The sequence below is a fragment of the Podarcis pityusensis genome (assembly GCF_964106645.2).
Source record: "Podarcis pityusensis genome assembly, chromosome: 4".
NCBI classification, from domain to species: domain Eukaryota; kingdom Metazoa; phylum Chordata; class Lepidosauria; order Squamata; family Lacertidae; genus Podarcis; species Podarcis pityusensis.
This window is the reverse complement of record NC_138027.1, coordinates 83,971,790-83,993,537: the sequence shown is the minus strand read 5'-3', so window position 1 is coordinate 83,993,537 and position 21,748 is coordinate 83,971,790. Positions and strand designations below refer to the sequence as shown.

Here is a 21,748-nt window from a genome sequence, read left to right as displayed (position 1 = left end):
CACAGCCTAGTTAATGTCAAAGTTCTTTGATTTCAGTCATTTTAATTCCACTGAGGTCAACGAGACTAAAATCAGCTACTTTATCAAAATAATTAAAGTCACTGCGCTGGGATCATACTTAAGATTTTTTTTCTCCTTTCTGGTAAATGTTTCTATTGAAGCTAACTTCAAAGGATTTTTTTGGGGTAAAAAATAATAATAATATCAGCATCAAACATACTTTTCAGGCCACAAAGTAAAGCTCTTCAGACAGCTCTGTTCTACATTTGCGATGTGAAAATTGTTAATTGCAAATTCCCGAAAGAATCAGAAAGATCTCTTGGGAGAATTTTGGGGCATACTGCATGATATAGTGATATGAAACAGACTCAGAGAGGTTTTTCTTTTTTTTTGGGGGGGGGGGAGCTGCTGCTGCTACAAAACCCTGTTCCATGAGGACACAAGGAGAAGGGGACGACAGAGGACAAGATGGTTGGACAGTGTTCTCGAAGCTACCAGCATGAGTTTGACCAAACTGCGGGAGGCAGTGGAAGACAGGAGTGCCTGGCGTGCTCTGGTCCATGGGGTCACGAAGAGTCGGACACGACTAAACGACTAAACAACAAATTGGTGGCTGAGGTATGTGTCTTTATAGTGTGCTATGAGACACATGTAAAAAAAATTTCATATATTCCTGCATCATTGGGAAATCAAACAGAGAAAGACTTGTAAAAAATAACAACAAAAAACTCCCTACTGCAGTGGAACATAAAATAGTTCATGAAAGTGCAAATGAATGTCGGAAGAGTGAGGCATTGTTGATATATCCCTAGATGGGAGCTGTAGTCAAACGATAGTTGAACAACAACAGGTTGGGGAATACTGGGTTTATAAGGACGACATTTCCCTCTCCCTTTACAGGCCTCACTCATCTGAAACTGAGTGAGTTCTGACACTAAGGAGGGACAAGTTTGGGATAGATACCCAGTTTTTTTGTGACATTAGGTCTACTATAAAAACGTCAGCCCATATTCCGCCCCTCCCCCCCTTAATACAATCTACTCTGGTAGAATGAGGGTGTGTGTGCATTTTTCAAAGCCTTGGATTCTCTTGGGGAAATGATCTGAATTTCCCCCAATTAAAAATCTCAGCCCATCACCCCACAACCACCACTTTAATGTCAAAACGCAACTCTGGAATGTAATCTGAGCCTTGTTGCTATGGTGTCATTTCGAATACTCACATCTCTTTTCTATAGAAAATTCTTAGTATTGTACTGAAATAAAAACAAGCCCACATTTAAAAGAATGTCATTTCAAAGAAATCAAGGCAATTTTGCTACCTCCTCTACTGGGGAAAAAAATAAATAAAGCAGAAAGGAGATATGTAGATGGGGAAGGGGGGGAATGCTGAAGGAGGATGCATAATGATTCCCCAAATCTGGCAGTTTTACTTTATAATGCTGAACACAGTTTATATACACAAAGTAATCAAACACAGTTTTATACAGCTGCAGAAAATTGAAGGATTTCCTACTTTGCTGGGGTAGTGGTGGTGGAACAACTATACTCCCAATTCTCAAAAAGCTATGAAGACATAAATTACACATCTATTAGGAGAACTATGTATTAAATAATTTCAGAATGTATGATTATGTCTACAATGTGCACCTTACACTTAAGCCTCTATACTTGACTGCTGTACATTTGATGGGTGGCCTCAGGTAGACTGGGGGAATAGGGTGGTGGTGATCCACAGTGGTAGAATGGACTTCACAGGACTTCAGTCTGCAGGTAGGGGAAACATAGTATTTTTGACCAAATCCCTGCATCATCATCATCATCATCATCATCATCATCATCATTGTTATGTTTAAAAAACCCTGCAAGCAGAAAAGTAGCACACAAGGGAGTTGACTGGCCTGGATCTTCCATCTCAGTTGCAGCCAGCACCCTCCCTACAGAGATATCAGTGCTGCTTATTGAGGTGGTGTGGGGGCAGTGACATCAGAGCTGTGAAGCACTGGTGGAACTGACCTTCTACTCTCATTGGTGCACCTGCACAATGAGGCTTTTGCAAACCACATTCAGCCTGCCATGGTCCTCCCCTGGTCTGCCAAGTTGTGCTGGGCCATTGGAGGAATTGCTTTGGGACAAACTGCTTTGGGAAGGGCTGAAGCTCAATGGAAGAGCACCTGCTTCGTTTTCCCTGTGGTGCAGCTTCAACTTCTTAAACTGTTTCCCATAATTGTGAGGACTGGAAACATGGGGCGAGATTTGCCCAACAGATCCCATCAGCAGAAGCCCTGGGCAAGGACCTCCACTTACACAATGGGGTTTCCACCCTGCCCATCCCACTGCACTCCTGAAATTGGCTCTGGGGGATCTGGAGAACTCCCGGAACAGCCCAGCGGGATAACGGGAGATTGTTCCATCTGACAAACTGCAATGCTTGTGCTAACTCAAAGTTCATAACAGCACAAAACAGAATTCCACCCGTGGTTGACATCTGTCTGACCCGACAGACGACGGAGCAGTGTGCCTTTGAGGGTGAGGTCAAACTGTTGGAAGGTTACAGCACCTGCTGTGCTGTAGAGACTGATATGAGAGAGACATGCTTTGCAACAGCTGGGGCAGATGAAGGTGTTCGGTTGCGCTGCTACAGATGCACCATGGCATTTCTTCTCTCTCTGCTCTTCCCGGCGGTCTTTCGCCCTCTGCTCACTGCTATGGATGCACAATGTGACTGTCTCCAAGCAATGCACTGATCTTCATGCCACGTTTGCAGACATCTTTGCAATGCATAGTTGGTCTGCTGATGGACCTGGTGCCTGAAGCCAGCTCCCCGTACCACATGTCCTCAGGGACCCTTCTACCTTCCATTCTGTGGACATGACCAAGCCATAGATGCTGCTGAGACAGGAGAAAGAATATGGGCTTGGGAGAGCACACCTTTGTTTGAGATTCTGTCCTGCCATGTGATGCCTAAAATCTTCCTGATGCAGCACATGTGGGAGGCTTTGAGGCATTGCTCCTGACAGTTGTAAGTTATCCACGACTCACTTCCATAAAGCAGTGTGCTCAGCAGGGAAGCCTTGTAGACCTTCATCTGCCTTGCCCATATGCTTGTCCAGCTCAGTGTTGATGGAGAGGTTGGAGGTTATGGCAGATCCCAGGTAGACAAAAGCATCTACCACCTCAAGAGGGTGGTCACCAATGCTGATGTGTGGAGTGCTGATGATGTCCTGACCCAGGATGTTGGTCTTTGTCAGGCTGATAGTAAGACTGAATTCCCTGCAGGCTTGGGCAAAATGGTTGATGAGACTCTGTGGAGCTTCCTCGGTGATGCAGGACTGTAAAGGCTGCATCACCTGCAAACAATATCTCTCAGATAAGGACCCGCCACACTTTGTTATTGGCGCAGAGATGCCAGGTTGAACAGACCTCCTATCTCTCCTTGAATTAAAGTACATACCGTCTTCAGTAGAGCTCAAGGTCTAAGAGAGCAACAAGGAGAACAATATGCCAAAGAGAAAGAATACAGCCCTGTTTCATACCACTCTTTGATTCCATACTCTTTAGAAAACTGAGTTTCTCAGGAACCTGAACACTGAGCATGATTGCAGTTCTGTAGGAAACCAAGATGCTGTAACAATGAGGTGTACCAATCAGAATGTGCATTCTTAGTTTTAGAATTCTTTTCACTGGTGGATTAATTCACTGGTTCTGCTGGCAGTCATTTGCAAGCTATCTTTTCAGCTAAACTGATGTCATGGGCCATAGGAGTATTCAATAGAACTATTAAAATTAATGTATAATTTTAATTTCTTCTACAAAGCTTGATCTGTGGGGTTAACTAGGTCCACTATTTCAAACCCCATCAAACAGGCATCTAAATTGAAATGTAGGTTTCACTCTCTCTCTCTGTAGCACAATTATAGCAATCAAAGCACACTGCTGACTAAAATGATCGCCTCAGTGAGACACAACTGATGACAGATTTGGATGAAATGGAAAGCCGAGGAGGCACAGAGTAAAATTGGGAAGTTGCTGATACTTTCTTTAAAAAGGGAGAGAGCTATGGTGATACTTAAATGAGCCTTATTTCTGATTATGTATAGGACTGTGATGCCAGCATCCCAGTATCATTTATTGATTGCTCCATCCATCCAATCAATCAATCAATCAATCAATCATTTAACAAATTTGTATACATTTCAATGGAAAACCCCATTCTTCCCAAGGCAATTCACAAGTTACACAATACAATTCAGTTTAACACTGTTTAAAACAACCAAATAATTTTGGACAGTATTATATGAAAAGACTGTTAAAAGTCAAGGAAAAGACACAACAGTTCACCATAGTGCAAAACTGCTCAAACTGGGGCTAAAGAACCAATTACGCAGCTTAGAACATAATTAGCAACTAAAGGCCACGATAAAAATATGCCCAGAGGTTGTAAACATCAGCCTGTTAGTGCTGTAAAAACACAGAATTCAGAGTCGGATGGAACCCCAAGGAAAACAGGAGCTAATTCTTGATGCTCTTTAGTATCTTTTCTACAAGACTTGCCATATGGCCTTGGAAAATCTCTTTTAAGTTTCCTCAGCTCCTCATTACTTGATTATTTAAGTTGAATTCTCCCGATGCAAAATTATAAGAGCACTGATTCTTCTCAACCCTAGGAGTTGGCAAGGGCAGTAACCTCTTCCCACAGCCACAACCATATAGCACAACCCAAGGTGGGGAGGGGAGAGAGAGAGGGATGAAAGGTGGTTAAACTATGTAAGTTACAGAACAGTGAGGCAATACCAATGCACAGTCAAAAGCACACATCATAATTCCCAGAAAGCAAAAGCTTTCATTCCCTTCAGTTTGCAAGGCCAGATTAAGGAAGCCAAAAATAATAAAAACAAAGAATTGTAGTGTTGGAAGGGACCCCCAGGGTCATGTTAGTCCAACCCCTTCCAATGCAGGAATTCTGCCCATAGCAGTCCCTGGGTGGGCTTGAACTACCAGCCTTCTGGTTAACAGTCAGACGCACAGACCCGTTGCACCACTGGAGGCCTATTGCATAAAATAGCAGATGAAAGTACAAAAGAGAGTTCCATTTCCACCTATGCTTTTCTGTTTTGTTTATGGATCAGAGACATCAGGCATTTTGAATGGACAGTGTTATGATAAGAATGAAGATGTTATTAATAGAATAGAATAGAATAGAATAGAATAGAATAGAATAATTTATTTATACCCCACCCATCTCTGGGTCGTTTCCAACAGAATATTAAAAACACGATAAAACATCAAACATTTCAAACTTCCCTAAACAGGGTTGCCTTCATATGTCTTCTAAAAGTCAGCTACAGTGGTACCTTGCAAGACGAATGCCTCGCAAGACAAAAAACTCGCTAGACGAAAGGGTTTTTTGTTTTTTGAGCTGCTTCGCAAGACGATTTTCCCTATGGGCTTGCTTCGCAAGACGGAAACGTCTTGCAAGTTTGTTTCCTTTTTCTTAACACCGTTAATACAGTTGCGACTTGATTTCGAGGAGCAACTCATAGAACGCGGTGTGGTAGCCTTTTTTGAGGTTTTTAAAGACTTTGGTGATTTTTGAAGCTTTTCCAAAACTTTCCCGACACCGTGCTTCGCAAGACGAAAAAAATCGCAAGACGACAAAACTCGCGGAACGAATTAATTTTGTCTTGCGAGGCACCACTGTATAGTCGTACCTCGACTCCCAAACGCCTTTGGAGTCGAAAACTGGAAGCAGGTGTTCTGGTTTTCAAATTTTTTGGGGGGAAGCTGAACATCTGGTGCAGCTTCCACTATCATTTCCAGCACGCCTGCACAATCAGAAACCAACCGGAAGCCGTGCCTTGGTTTCCAAATGTTTTGGAAGTCGAATGGACTTCTGGAACGGATTCTGTTCGACTTCCGAGGTATGACTGTAGTTGTTTATTTCCTTGACATCTGATGGGAGGGCTTTCCACAGGGTGGGCACCCCTACCGAGAAGGCCCTCTGTCTGGTTCCCTGTAATCTCACTTCTCACAGTGAGGGAACCACCAGAAGACCCTTGGACCTCAGTGTCTGGGCTGAACAATGGGGGTGGAGATGCTCCTTCAGGTATACTGGGCCGAGGCCATTTAGGGCTTTAAAGGTCAGCACCAACACTTTGAATTGTGCTCGGAAACGTACTGGGAGCCAATGTATGGCTTTCAGGGCTAGTGTTTTGTGGTCTCGGTGGCCACTCCCAGTCACCAGTCTAGCTATTCCAAAACCACTACCATAGGCAACCCCGTATATAATTCTAGAGCCCAGCTGTGCCCCTTTCCTTTCATGTATGAACTTACATCATATTTTGAACTGTTTGGGTGGAATTACAGGATCTCTGACAGGCCTGAAGGCTATTCTTTCCCAACTATGCATGCCCTGTTTGGGCATTACCCCACTTACATGATTAAGAATCAAGGGAAGCAGATAGGCCAACCACCATTCACATGTAGGGGAGGCATTTTGCAGAGCTGAGCCTATAAGTGGAGAACCCTGCATGTTCAGGATACCAGGCACCTCTCTACAGAGGTCTCTTGGTGCTGAGTGAGAGATGTTGGAAGGAAGTGAGGTCAAACCCTAGCTCTCTGGTGTTCATGCTGTCCATGGGAGAGCTAGAGAGATCCCTAGAATGCAGTTTGAAAAGCAATTATAGATGTTAAATTGTACAACTAGAGTATTTAAGATCTGATTGTACTCTAGTTCAGGAAACATGAGAAACTGAGAGTTGCTTCGTCTTTGTATGGAGAAAATCAACCTTCCTTTCGCATGCTAGGAATTTTGTAGCCGCCCCCCCCCCCCAATAAATCATGGAACACTATTCTGATGTGTAAGAAATGGCAAACATAGTTTGATCCAAACACAATAAATAAGCACAGTATGGAGATAATGATAGTTGGCTAGTTAGCATTTCCTCTTCTCTATCATTAGGTGAAAGCTATTGTTTTCAAAGGACTACACAGGTGATTTGAAAGAAACTCCCTGTTTATTATTTTTAGGTTTGTGTTATGTACTGCTTTCATTTTATTTGCACAGATTCATAGAATAGTCTGCAATCTTCAGGTGGAATGGGGTCTGTTGAACTTCAGACAATGTGTATTTTTATTTATTTATCCAGGCCCTGGGTGAAATCATTTTATATTAGTGGGCAGAGATTGCCAGGGGAACTGTTAAGGTATATTGGAAGTTTCTGGAACACAATAAAAATGAAGCAAGTTGGCCCCATGTTACCTCTCTGGAAAAATTCCATAAAAAAACACCAATAAACAAGTTGGTAGATTCTGTCTTACAGAGCCCATTACTTCTGAACATCAGCTTAATCTAACTATATAGTGGCACAGACATAGCACAGGTGAAAAAGATTGGAATCAGAGCAAGCCCAATGAATTTCAGAACTGTTATTTGTTGTGAAAGGGGAAGAGTAATTTCAGTCTCCCCTCTACTTCTGCCATAATAGAATTCTGAAGAAAATAGAATGTTATCTGGTCCTTACACTCTCTCCTCAAACTGAGGACTCACCTCTCACTCCTTCAGTCTATCACAACGTAGCTGAATCTTTTCCAGCTGTGCTGAGCATGTTGTGCTGCCCAGCTTCTGGAATCCTATGCTAGCATACTGCAACTTTTTACCTCAACATAGTATTCCTTGTCATATGTGCAAAGTGTACACACTGTAATTCAGTCAGTCAAAATCACAACATCTTCTCTACTGCTATGTTACTTTCATTATGAAAAGCATGAGGTTTTTTTTTAATGAGTACCCTGCCAATTTTTGTTGTTGTCAAACGACAAGTTTTGATGCAAAACGTGAAATTCGTGGAAATTTAGGCTCTGCCCAAATTTCACCTTTACCCTAAAATACTCGAGCTATAAATAAACCAAGTCATTTCAAAATGATTTAAGCACTTAGGTGCCACCACATTTCACAAATCAACACACAAAGAGCCGAAAACGATGAACATAACTCTCCTACAAACCCTTTAACCCCAAAATTCAGTTCAAGACTATTCATTCCCATTGTAATTCATATGGCATTTCTGGAGATAAATGACTGGGCAAGGAAGACATGCAGACACTGGCACTAATCCAGGTGATAAGTAAAATTACTAGCCGTTACAAGACTGATACAAAACTCCCTGGAAAGGCTGCTCGATGCCTTTCTCCATGTCTTTATCATGCCATGCATATTCTACACATGTTATAAAAAAAGAATGTATATTCAGCAAAAGAAACAAAAAAAAGGGGGGGGGGAGAAAAGTAATAATGAATACCCCCCTGTTATTTTGGACTCTTAACAAGAGTAGAAACAATGAAACAGAAAGCATGCCTTTCGCACAGGATTAAAAGAATGTGCTATTTCCTGCAGAGTTGGGAAAGAAAGCCTCTGAAACCTGGCACTTAGGCTAACTGTTTCCATGAGACAGAGAACTGCACACAGTGTAACAGCAGGAGCAATTTATGGTACGCAGGAAGAAACCAGAAGTTAAAATACGCTATACCAGAGACAATAGCAAGAGCAAATAACTTATCCAGGCAAGTTCCCAATAGGAAGAAAGCACATAATTAATAAGAATTAGCTTGCACACTCGCAAACCTCCTGGATGCCATAGGCAACAAGAACATACAGTGGTACCTCGGGTTACATACGCTTCAGGTTACAGACTCCACTAACCCAGAAATAGTACATTGGGTTAAGAACTTTGTTTCAGGATGAGAACAGAAATTGTGCTCCGGCGGCGCAGCAGCAACAGGAGGCCCCATTAGCTAAAGTGGTGCTTCAGGTTAAGAACAGTTTCAGGTTAAGAACGGACCTCTGGAACGAATTAAGTACTTAACCCGAGGTACCACTGTAGTCTTAGGAATATAGTCAGATTCAGCGACAGCTAGCGACCCGCCCTGAAAATATTAATTACCTGCAATCACATTTTCCATGATGCATTCTAAGGAAAAAGACCCATCTTTAGAATGAAACATGAAATATATTTGTGCAGCTGACTGAAGTTTTCAGGGAAAACAAATGATCGTTTTAATTAACTAAATAAAGCTGCCTCGTTATGATGGATAGATGCATGTGGATAGAGGGCCTGAGTTGTGGAAGGGCCCCTGGAGGGTGAGACATAAGAAAGGGAGTCCCAGCTCCTATGTGCAGCGCAGGTTTGACCCAATTGTTCTTCAGAAGTCAGTGTCAGCCACTCATGTATACAGAAGAGAGCCAAGGGATGTGGGTAGGGGCAAAGTCTGCTTCCTGCCTCTGATGGCTCTCGCGACTAGTGAGGGGCAGGTTTTACTCAGTCTCAAAGCGACTCACAAGCAGCTTTCTCAGACATGCTAGGGTTATGTTGGGGACTGTTTTAACAGAGACATGACTCTGAGGGACAGAAAGAAAGTGTCCACCCTCACTAGCACACAGGATGCCCCCCTCCCCTAAGACATTTCCTCTCAATAGTTGCATGTGCAAAATTCCCAGTCTGCTCCACAAACTCCTCTAGATTTAAAACAGTTTGGGGTGGGGTGGGGGAGAAATGTGAAGATTTGGCCCGCGAGAAAGTTAAAGTTCATGAAACCACCCATTAGTATATATAGGGTCCTACCTCCAACAGAGCAGAGACACAAACATTGGAATTATCTGCTATTGCCCTTGTATTATGGAATGCCTAGGCCCCTGTCAAGTGTGAAGCAGCAACCATCAGTTGCTTCGGATGTCCTGTAAAGGCTAACCTTTTGCACAGGCTTTTTCTGACCCATAAGATTGGACCCTGCTTTATTTATTTGACCCCCCCCCCCCAATTCCTGTTTTATTTGCTTTTATTTGTCTTTACGTGCTTTAACACTGGTGTTTTATTGGTTTCTGGTTGTATTTTTGTTGTAATGGTACGGTTTGCTTTGATATTGTACATTGCTTAGAGAGTTTAAAAATATTATGTGGCTTACTGATGCTTTTAAACAAACACATAAATAACTTATTGAAGAGCTCTCAGGCCAAATCTCCAAGCTGCTTTTTCACTTTCGTGCAATTTCATTCCCCCTTCTTGCCCACCCACCCCCTCCCCACCGGTACTGTATTACCTTGGCTACCACCTGTAGAACAAAAGCTGAACCAATGATTATCAAGGCTATTTCCAAGAAAACACGTAGCAGGTTATTAGAATACTGTAATCCTGCTGGGTTTGTGCTTTGAGGTGCCCCTGCTTCATCAGTGACCATTATTTCCTACCATGCAAATAAAAGCAGAACCCGCTTTGTCAGGCTGTGAATGCATTCGCTTCTGTAAGCAAAGTTTCCTGCACGTACGCACTGTTTCTCTCTAATTTGTGTTTGTATATGGCTTGAGCAAAGAAATCATGCAAAAGCAAACACTAGAAAAACATTGTCAGCGTGCATTAGTTAAGACTTCGGCCTTGTCTCTGACAGTTTTCTAGCACACATCTGAGGCAATTTGAGGCCGTTATAATGTGCATCTAACCTGCAGGTGCTCTAGGGACACCCAGAAATCTCGTAACCACACAGTCCTTGATAGAAAGGAAATTGCAGCTGACACAGGTGCAATGTTCCTTCCTTTCCCTGCTCGCTGTAACGCACCGCACAGGCCTGGTATCACCATGTCTTATCCACTGGCAACTACTGAGTCTACAACACAACAGGAATGCCCACTGCTATGCTGATGGTAATTTTCAGCTACTGCTCTGATCTTATGGATGCAAGTGGTAGTGTTAAGCAGCCACCATTTTAATTTACCGTGATACCTACTGCACAGAATCATGCCCTTGGGGATCCATCATTTTAATTCTAGTGGGGTCTACCCTTTTAAGTTATCACCATTTCCCAGAATGATGCTATATTAAGGGCATTAGGGAAAAATTAAAAATATGGTTGGTTGGAATTTGGAGCATTGTAGGCAGGAACAATCTGAAGAGGAGGACATATCTTACCCAGGAGGCAAAGAAGCTCTCTAGAATTCTTAATCTCCATGCCACAGATGCTCTCATGCTGTTTCCTACCCCTGCTTTAAGAATAAGGTTTTATTGAGTACAGTATTTCCAAAACTGGGCGGTATTCAGATAGGTTTTACTGAGAGCAGACCAACTGAAATGGATAAAGATGAAGTTAGCTCCATTAATTTCAGTGGGTCTACACTGAGTAATTTTTTCCCTATATGCTCAGTAATACATTTACAGCTGCATGCTGGAACAATTCACAAGAATTATCAGGTATTTTATTATCCTGTATCAAATTTGAACTGGTACCTTAAGAAATGTCCTCATCACCACAAATGTCCGGAACACCCCCCCCCCCAAGTTTTGCAGTTGTTTGTTATAGTTTTGGTTACGTCTTTATGAAAATAAAGCTTTACTATTTGACCCATTTTTTTATTTTCCCATTTTGAAATGGAGGTTTGGGGTATTTCAGATATGTACCTGCATTGATTGCAATATGAATTTGTATTTGCTGACATCACTTTGGAAATTTGTGTTCCTAGCTGGAAAGGTTCCTGACTGGCCTACATTCAGGCTTGGACCCACCCACGAAGGAACAACAGCCAAGGATATGTTTCTTAGGAGATTATGCATCTTGATCATAAGCAGAGACATATTTCTTGGATACTATGCTTATTGATTGAAGAATGAGCCCGCTGGACAGTGTGCACAATTCTGCCAAGATAAACATATAATCTGGGAGACTATGCATATTATCTGGAGAATATACAAATATACACTCCTTTCCTAAGACCTGTTAGAAATTATGCAAAGTGCACAGAGTGCGCACAAAACCCTTTAAAACGTGAACATTCCACAAGCCTCTTTTGACAAAAGGTATTACCTCTTCACAAATGGATTGTGTTAAGTTGTGGGTGAACATATCAGACAACACAGCAATTCTTCAAACAGCTCTTATTTATTCACAGATCAGAACAGACCTGAACTGAAGGGTTCAGCCAGCCTGCTTATATAGAGCTTCAGTGCAACGTAACTGTAACAACTTTCTGTAACTATCCAATCACTGAACGTCACTTTCGATCCCTTATTTGCATATGTGGACCTGAACTATCTACAGTATCCCCCTGCTGGCCCAGGGTGAGAACTTCAGAACATAACAGATTGCGTGCACATTCTGCTTAGGCAAGGTGAACGTATAATTGGACTAACTGTTGTGCACATGAGCCATTCATTTCACATTACACCTAACACGCACAGACATATGAAAGGTACAACAAATCTGGCAAGTAAATACTAAATTTAGAGCTGTTTCTGAGTTTCCGTTGTGGTCATTTTCCCACTTGCTGTCTATATTTGAAAAGAAACATTCCCACTTGGTTTGTTGCACTGGTATCTTTGTTTTTTAAAAAAGAATCATCAGCAATGCCCTACCTGCAAACATGCTGGAGCTCTGCCCTGAGGCTTATTCACATCAACATCTACTAGCTGCCATCCTCCTGTAGCATCTTCATGAAACATCTGGAGGGGGGGAAACACTTGTCAGAAAGCACTTGTCAGAAGCGATTTACGTGTTCATATATACAAACAAAACTAGTGATATGTTTGGGCTTTAACTCTATTGTGCCTAGTCTTGCATTTCAACTAGCACTCCTTTGAAAGAAAGCTATTCCTATTGCAGGGAATGCAACTGAGAGTCCATTGCTTTCATACTGTAATTATAGAATTTCCTTCCCAGGAAGGCATTCCTGACTGGTTAAAACCTCTCCTCCTAGCTTCTGAATTTTTGGCTTATTTGGTTTGCTGCAGTGTTTTGTACTGACTGATATTGTAAAGTTGACATTTTTATTTTACCCCCTTTAATTTATTTATTTTTAAAAAAGAAAGAAATTGCAATAGCAACAATGAAAGGAAAGAATTAATAAGAAATCAATAATTAAAGTTCCCACCATTGTAGGAATAGAAACTAACATCAGGGAAACTAAGAGCAGCTGCTCAGGGTACAATTAAAAGTTTATTTGCCAAAAGTCCTCCTGCTGCAACCAACAGGAAGCAATACTATTAAGCAGGAGCTGCGAACAGGAAACTCTTAATTAACACTGGAAAAGGACCTTTATTGAATGAGACTTTCTTGCAAGTAAATGTTATGGAAGAATCTTCGCCAAAGTGAAGATCATTTTTAGATAACACTGCACTATGTTACGTGTTCTGCTGTGTGGAAACTCTGTTTTAATTTCACTTCCAGATAATTACAAAAAAGCAATGCCTCAAGGGATTCAGGAAGGAAAGCAACAGGATTTTGTCTGCCACCGACATCTATCTCCGGAGAGCTTCGGATTGCAAATTGTAAACGTTGTTTTAGTGAATTACAGGGATTGGCTTATAGAAGAATTTGGATTTGTTATCCCACTTTATCACTACCCGAAGGAGCCTCAAAGCGTCTAACATTTTCCTTTCCCTTCCTCCGCCGCAATAAACACTCTGTGAAGTGAGTGGGGCTGAGAGACTTCAAAGAAGTGTGAGTAGCCCAAGGTCACCCAGCAGCTGCATGTGGAGGAGCGGAGACGCGAACCCGGTTCACCAGATTACGAGACTACCGCTCTTAACCACTACACCACACTGCCTCTCTCTCATTACAGGCAATGAACCGCACAGGCTTTGAATTCAAATGCTACATTTGCATCCTACACCTAAGTGTTTCAATACATTGGTAAGTACACAGTAGGACTAAGCAAGAATTCACACGTCTCAAAGTGAATTTTAAAAATTAGCAACGTCTACCTGTGTCGTAGCTGTCGAAGTCGTACTGCTCCTGGATCCCCACATCTGTTGGAACTGCACTCGGATTTCAGCAAATGTCTCAATGATGACAGCAATAAATACATTCTACAAAAAGAATTAATATATATGTTTAAAAACAAAGGTTTACAGTGAAGCGCAGAGGTACAAGCGGTGGGTGGGTGGGGGAGTCCCACTCAAACATGCTTTATATTCTGATCAGGTGTGTGTCTGATCAGGTCTACAGTACCTTAACAAGCCAAGCAAGGAAGAAAATTAAGGTGATGAAATAGAAGTAAGAGCGCCATCGGGGGAAGCTGTCGATTGCTCGGTACATCAGGAAGACCCAGCCTTCTTGAGAAGCAGCTTCGTAAACAGTAAAGATGCTTGTACCTGTAAATAGAAAATAAAATACATATGCAGTGCAAATTAAAGGAAGCATTTTCAAATATCAGCAGTCAACACCCCTTTGCTTCACTTTCCTTTCTTGCCATTAAACATCTACACAAAAAAAGAGAGCCAACAAGAGTTTTCTATTATTTTTAGGATTAGCTTTCAACCGTTGCAATATTACAAAGCAAAACATTTGATCCCTGAAGACACATGCATGTATGTGTGGGTGTGTTCAAAGCGCATAAATAGCCATGACCAGAATATGCCCTTCTTCCTAAGTCAGTGGTATCTATGTGTGTGTGTTTGAGAATAATATGCAATTAATGTAAAAGCAATCATTACACTTTGTGGCACATATGCAGTTGTTTGCCACTACCCCAAAATGGCAGCACAAACTTTCTTTTACAGCTGCTAGAATTTTCTAGTACAGTGGTGCCTCGCAAGACGAAATTAATCCGTTCCGCGAGTCTCTTCGTCTTGCGGTTTTTTCGTCTTGTGAAGCGCGGCTATTAGCGGCTTAGCGGCTATTAACGGCTTAGCGGTTTTAAGAAAAAGCAAACAAACTCGCAAGAACCAGCAAGACGTTTCGTCTTGCGAAGCAAGCCCATAGGGAAATTCGTCTTGCGGAACGACTCAAAAAACGGAAAACTCTTTCGTCTAGCGAGTTTTTCGTCTTGCGAGGCATTCGTCTTGCGGGGCACCACTGTAACTGCAAAACTAAGGCACATATAATGAATTAGATAATGTACATGCATTATTTTATTTGCTTGTCTAATGGTCCAACTTTATCAGCTAAGTTGCCAGAAAAGTCCTTGTTAAGAACCAGTTACATCAATGATGCAACATCAGTTATGGATATGCTTGTGTTAATATCACTGCTGTGTCAAAACCGAATTCAGGGCATTTCACCAATGGAGAAATGTGGATTTTTTTTGCAGTTTACCAAGAGAACAGTTACTCTCCCACCCAGATGCAAGAGAGTTGCATGACGCAATATTGAGAAAGAAGAAACAGTGTGAAAGAGGCAAAGATAATCCTACAAATCCTACAAAGTTTATCCCATCATCACAGAAATGTCACAAATCTATATGTCTTAGATTTGTTTAGCAAAATTATACTCCACTCATTCTTCAAGTCCATCATACTTTTTGGCCACATGGACACATTTGCAACTGGAGAAACTGTTTAGGACTCTGTAGAGACCAACCCAGGCCCTGCTTCCTGAACTGTGGCAGAACTGGTATAGGTTCTGGGCTTCTTCTACTATAAGGAGTCAACCTGCAAGATGCCCTTGCCTCCTACTGGTGGGAGAGGCAATCCCAAAGGGTCTCAAACACTCTCCTTACTCTATCAGATAATAGAGTTCAGTATTATGTCAGAACACTAACCTTCCTTTTCCTCAACTGCATTTAATCAATTAGATATTTCATCTAATTGCCTTAATTTAATTTAATGTTGCATCTTTTCCTATACATTTCAGAATCAAAAAGAAAACAAAATTTTAGGCCCTGATGCGTCTCCCCTGTGTACCATTGAGCCAAAAAAGGGGATCTATTTAGTTTATTTTTTAAATAAAAAGCAACATCTCTACTGGCTTATATTGCAGTGGCTAAAACATGGTCTGTGGGCTCCCCTATCTGGCCCCAAGGCAATTACTGATGACTCCCCAAGGCCTCCAACAATTTGGCAGTGGCTGATTTATACACACACATACACACACACACACACACGTGTATATACACACATGCACACACACACACACACACATATATATATATATATATACATACATACACACACACACACACACACACACACACACTGTTTTCTTATGTTTCTCTTCTTTCCTCTCTCTGTCAACACCATGGAAAGCTAAGCACCTCTTTGGCAGCACTGAATGAAGCGCCTCTTGTCTCTCTGCCGCCGCCACTGAGGACAGATCAAGAGTGCTCCAGAAACTAGAAGAAACACTCTGATCTGCTATGATGTATCCGAAGCCATTTCCAGCACTAGGAAAAGGTTGAGAGGAGTCCTTCCTCTTTTGGAAGTTCTCCCATTCTGTTGTCAATGGCTGCACTGGGGAAAGGAAAGGCGCTTTGGTGTGGGGGCAGTTGTATCATTCTTTCTCTCTGCTTTCAGCTCAGTGGAGGTCCACACCAGAAACAAAACGTCTGGCATGCGTTGGGGCCAACAGCATGTACCACCAAGCACTGACCACCACTGAACAGAGACCATCTGCATATCTCCGTGCATTTGTATGTATGTGTGATATACATACACGTGTGTGTGTGTATATGTGTGTGTCCGATATGCTTTTCTTACTGGATGTGTATGTACACAAGAGTCTGAGTGAAAGCGGACCACTTTGATCACCCCAACTTTTTCTTTGGCTGCACCCACCATTGCCTGCGGTCCTTGTTAACGTTGGCCAACAGGGAATTCAGCCATCAGCCCAACAAAGGTAATTTTCAAATTACATCCGGATTTTAAAACCTATAAATCATATCCCCCCCCCATTCTCTTCTCCCATGTTTCTTTTTAAATCACATCATTTTCGCTTACATTCCCCTCCCCGCCCCCCGCCGCAACCCCCCCCATGCAATCTTAAAGTTAATCTTTCCTCTTGTGGCAACAGCCTCTTAATGTTTCTGTCGAGAGCAATTAAAATAAATGGTCCCAAATTGACATTTGTGATATGAAGTATTACTTCAGGATGGAGGATGTGATTTGGGACTGGTGGAGCGTTAAAAGCATGCCATAAAGTGGCTGAATAGTTGTGCGTCAGAATGCCAAATCAAAAACCCTCTGCAAGTATTCCGACATTCTGGAAAATATTTTCTTTAATGATGACATTTGAAAAACAGTGCCTGCCATTTTAGAACAGGAGTTATTATGTTTTCAATATCTCCTACTCAGGCCTTGCTTCTTTTCATTCTCATGATGTCCTTGCATCTACTTAAGGAAGCTGTCTGACTAAAGGGGGGAAAAATATGACAAACATCTATTGTGAAGGTGAAGCATCCCTGTAATGGTACCCATCTATTACAACCTGTCCATCAGTTCTACTTCTGTATCCTGGGGAAGGGATGGAAATCTCTCACCCCCAAACTCATCATATTGTTTGAGCATAATTAAATATGGGAGGTTTTATTTCTGGATATGTAGGCAGACTTTGAAGCTTCAAGGTTTTAATTACTCTTAATTATGGTGTCAAAGAAATCACTAGGGATTTTTACTGAGCCCTGCAATCCTCCTCCTTCTCCTCTCAGATGAAGTTCAACAGCTGTTATAGAGTTACAGAAAAACAAATGCAAAATTGGAAAGCTTGGACATTCAAACACACGAGAGAGAGAGTGAGCAAGGGAGAGAGAAATCGAGGCTTGGGCTTTCCCACATTTTAATTAAAGCAACATACGATGACAAACTGCATAGATTTTAAATATTGGAATGAAAGTTGTGTTCAGGTACATAACAGGTGCGAGAGGGCTCATCACTGCTACTGCTTCTATCGCCAGATCCCTTAGCACCTTCGGATATTACAAAAATATTACAGAGAAACTTGCGAAGGCCACCATTAAATCCCTCTCTCCCCAAATCAATCATAAACATATAACTATTTCTAGAGCACTTTCAGCAGGTTTGTGAACTTCTGTGCTGACCTCTTCCTGGTTCCCTTAACAGCAGAAACTATATAATAGAGAGTTCTGAAAACTTCTTGTTTCAGGTTACCTCTGTGACATGAACAACTTTGCTTGTAAATTTTTAAGTGTACTGGCTGGTGTCAAAGGAACAGTAACAACTAATAAAAAGGTTAGCAATGGTTGCCTGTAGAGCACTTTTATATTTTCTGCAGCTTATATGCACACACATCTAAGAGTCTTGATTAGGCAAGACCTCCCAATGTGCGCCTGAGTGTTTTAGATGCATGTCTGTCATTCATACTTTGGCCCAGTTTACACACAATGATAAACCATTGTTTAATATAAGCTATGGTTTAATGGGCGTGATCATTCTTCTCCTCCCCAGCTATTGACTGTGCCAAATAAGCCTCTGGGAGGTCTGAAACAGCTGTGTAAAACTGCATCTGCTGCAAACCTGACTGCGACATAAATTAGGGATCTGCTCTCAGTGCGCCAAGTTAAATCTTTAAAGAAGCAAAACAAAACATATTGGCCAAGATATCAAAATAAATACCTAGCAACTAAAAGCCTGCTTGCTTTTGTTTTTCTAACTGCCCATATAAATGAACAGACCCACCCAAACTTTCCAACCTGGTAACCCCATAACTGTCCTGGGAAAACCAGGACATCCCATTTTGTATGTGTGATCTCGCCCTGACAAAAGCACTTTTTCTGAAGTGGCAAACTTGCTTTGTTCCCCAAACATGTGTTTTTGGGTGCCATGCTCTCATGCAAGACCACAGCCCTGAAAAAAAGCTCATGTTGGGGACCATGACCTTGTGCAGGTCACGTGACTCGGCCAGGAGTGCAGCCTGGAATACACACATCCCAGTTTCGGGACTGCCCTGGAGATGATGGCAATCATTGCATACATGTTGGCAATGAGGACATGTTGGCAATGATTTCTAGATTTGATGTGGCAGCACTGATACGGCCCTCCCATCTGCAAAGGAAAACTGAAAATCTGATAAAGCCATTCTAATTAGAAATAAAAGTGGCACATTAAGAAAGACTCCATGCTGACTCCTCAATGTGTGTGGAAAAGCACTGGGAGATGGCAGCAAGCAACACAGGGGGGCATAGTCTTTTCAATGTACGGTACTTTCATTTCTCATATGGTTCATATTCTGTGGGAGAAACTATTCTAAAGCAACTGCAAATTTGTGCTCAGGCCTGAGGAAAACAAAGCTACAAAGCCATTTTAATGAAAAGGACATTCAATAACTGCCCTGGGTAAAATAGGGGACCCGATTCCCTCAATAAAACCCACATTAGCCTCAAAGGATATGAGGAAGCAAATGATTTAACATGGTTTCCTCCTATAAGAAAAATGAATATAATAAAAGCAGAAAATTTCACTTGGTCTTTGCTAGCTGCGGGGGGAAAGAGGGTCAGATTATTTTCTCTGCATCCTGACATAGATCAAGTGCACCACAGAAAAGTATAAAATGAAAACCAAATGTGCACACATGCTAGATTTCTTTAGAATACAAATATTCATACCCTTTGGATGTGTTTTTTCACACCCAATATTAAAGCAAGATTGCTATTTAACTCAGGAAGCGATATGAGTAGAAAAATAGTGGATAGATGGTTAGGGGGGAACAGGACACAATGGAATTATTCACGGTTTGTAATGTGTTATACAAAATAATTGGTTTTGAAACATGTACATCTTCAGGAGTGTTTGGTTTAATAATTCCTCACTCACATCTTGTGCTTTTACAACTTTTTTCTACTCACTAGGGTTCATCAGCGTTGATGGAAAATAGTGAACAGACATTTACCACACACCAATCCGCACGACACATTTTCCACAACAAACATTTAAGCCGTGATTCTGTATTACGAAATGGAGCTCTGAGTTTCATCCCCTCTCCTTCCCTGGCAAACAAAGATTAGAAATTTCCAGTTTGTGCCTAAAGTTTGTTGTTTCATCTAGAAGAAGAAGAAGAAGAGTTTGGATTTGATATCTCGCCTTTCACTCCCCTTCAGGAGTCTCAAGGAGGCTGACATTCTCCTTTCCCTTCCTCCCCCACAACAAACACTCTGTGAGGTGAGTGGGGCTGAGAGACTTCAGAGAAGTGTGACTGGCCCAAGGTCACCCAGCAGCTGCATGTGGAGGAGCGGAGACGCGAACCTGGTTCACCAGATTACGAGACTACCGCTCTTAACCACTACACCACACCTTGGTTTGTGATCACTTATAAACCAGGATCACAAACCAAGCTCTGTAATCATGGTTTGTAGGGAACTACAAAACATATTTTGCCTATTTAGATAAATGGCGAACTGTGGCTTGCCACAAAGAGGCAACAAAAGTTTATAATCTCGGTATACAAGGGGAAGAGGGAGAGGGAGGGCAAGAAAGAATGAGTACTGGGCTCACATGCCTTCTCAGAGACCAAATCATGGCTTGGTGTTATGTCAAAATCCAACATTACTAAAGGCAGTATTATTATTATTATTATTATTATTATTATCAGTAGTATTAGCAATCAAAAACAAAAGAACAATACAAAACGAACACTTAAGAAACATACTTTTTCATCTAGCTTGAATGACGACACCAATGAACAGAACAATTCTAAATAAATGGGAAGATTCCTGTCTGAGAATACTGAACCACCACAGCTTTCCCTCCCTCTCTTCCTGCCATCCCCACTATTTTCTTTCCAGTAAATTGTTATCGCTTTGTCTTGTGCTCTTTCCTTCCTAGCGCACAGGATAACCTTGGGGATAATAACTGCTTTGAGGTTATATCCTGGGGAAGGTGACAGAGTTATATTTAATTTCCTTCCAAAGTGAGAATGCTGAGACTTCCTCTCTTGACAGACATTTTAGGCCTTCCCTGCGTTGCACATGACAAAATGGAGGTTGAAATTTCACAAATGTATTTTCCATCAAAGGGGGTAGAGGTGGGAACTATCTCTGAAGTAGGAAACTTAATTTCAGAAGAAGAAAAACAAACAAACCAATGACCAGGACTAAGAGTCTCAAGTATACTGGCATCGTCTTAGATTTAAGTTCCTAAAGGGGAGTAGTGGGATCTCTTATTTATAGGATTCCTTTTCAGAGGTAAAATAGAAGAGACTGGACTTATATAGCTGCCCATTTTGGCAATTATTTGGGAAAGGAGAAACCCAGGAATTAATGTGGCTTAATTAATTAGGAATGATGAAAAGAGAAAGCCAGTCACCTAGGACGCTACCCCTGCTCAAGTTGCTAGATATTTTGTTTTTTAATGTTTGATGTTTTGTTGTGTTTTTATATAACATTGTAAGCCGCCCAGGGCGGCTGGGGAAACTCAGCCAGATGGGTGGGATATAATTTTTTTTTAATAAATAAATTAAAGATTATTACAACTGAAACTGCTAGACCCAAATGCATTATTTGCTCTCCCTTAATAATCTAATTGAAAAGTAAAGGGGCCAAGCATTATCTACTAACTAGACTTGACATTGTAGACCCAGGGTATTGATATTCAACCAAGTTTCACTTGCAGTACACCAACTGAACATGACTAAGTTAGGTCCTTTAATTCCAATAAAGGTAAAGGTAAAAGGACCCCTGACCATTAGGTCCAGTCGTGGCCGACTCTGGGGTTGCAGCTCTCATCTTGCTTTATTGGCCGAGGGAGCTGGCGTACAGCTTCTGGGTCATGTGGCCAGCATGACTAAACCGCTTCTGGCGAACCAGAGCAGTGCACGTAAACACCGTTTACCTTCCCGCTGGAGCGGTACCTATTTATCTACTTGCACTTTGACGTGCTTTCAAACTGCTAGGTTGGCAGGAGCAGGGACAGAGCAACGGGAGCTCACACCGTCGCGGGGATTCGAACCACCGACCTTCTGATCGGCTCTGGGGTTTAACCCACAGCACCACCCGCGTCCCTTTCATTCCAAAAGGTCTACTCACTAATCCTACTTTTGGGAAT

At 41.8% G+C, this 21,748-nt stretch overlaps 1 protein-coding gene across 8 annotated transcripts in view; it reads right to left on the bottom strand.

Moving 5' to 3' along the window:
* Nucleotides 1–21,748, bottom strand: part of NALCN (sodium leak channel, non-selective) — a 196,423-nt gene that overhangs the window by 111,355 nt on the left and 63,320 nt on the right. For all 8 annotated transcript variants that reach the window (XM_081002886.1, XM_081002888.1, XM_081002887.1 and 5 more), the window contains 3 exons: nt 13,989–14,131; nt 13,742–13,846; nt 12,395–12,481 (listed from right to left, as the gene is read on the bottom strand). In XM_081002886.1, coding sequence (XP_080859012.1) covers nt 12,395–12,481; nt 13,742–13,846; nt 13,989–14,131 — 335 coding nt within the window. The remainder of the gene's footprint in view (nt 1–12,394; nt 12,482–13,741; nt 13,847–13,988; nt 14,132–21,748) is intronic.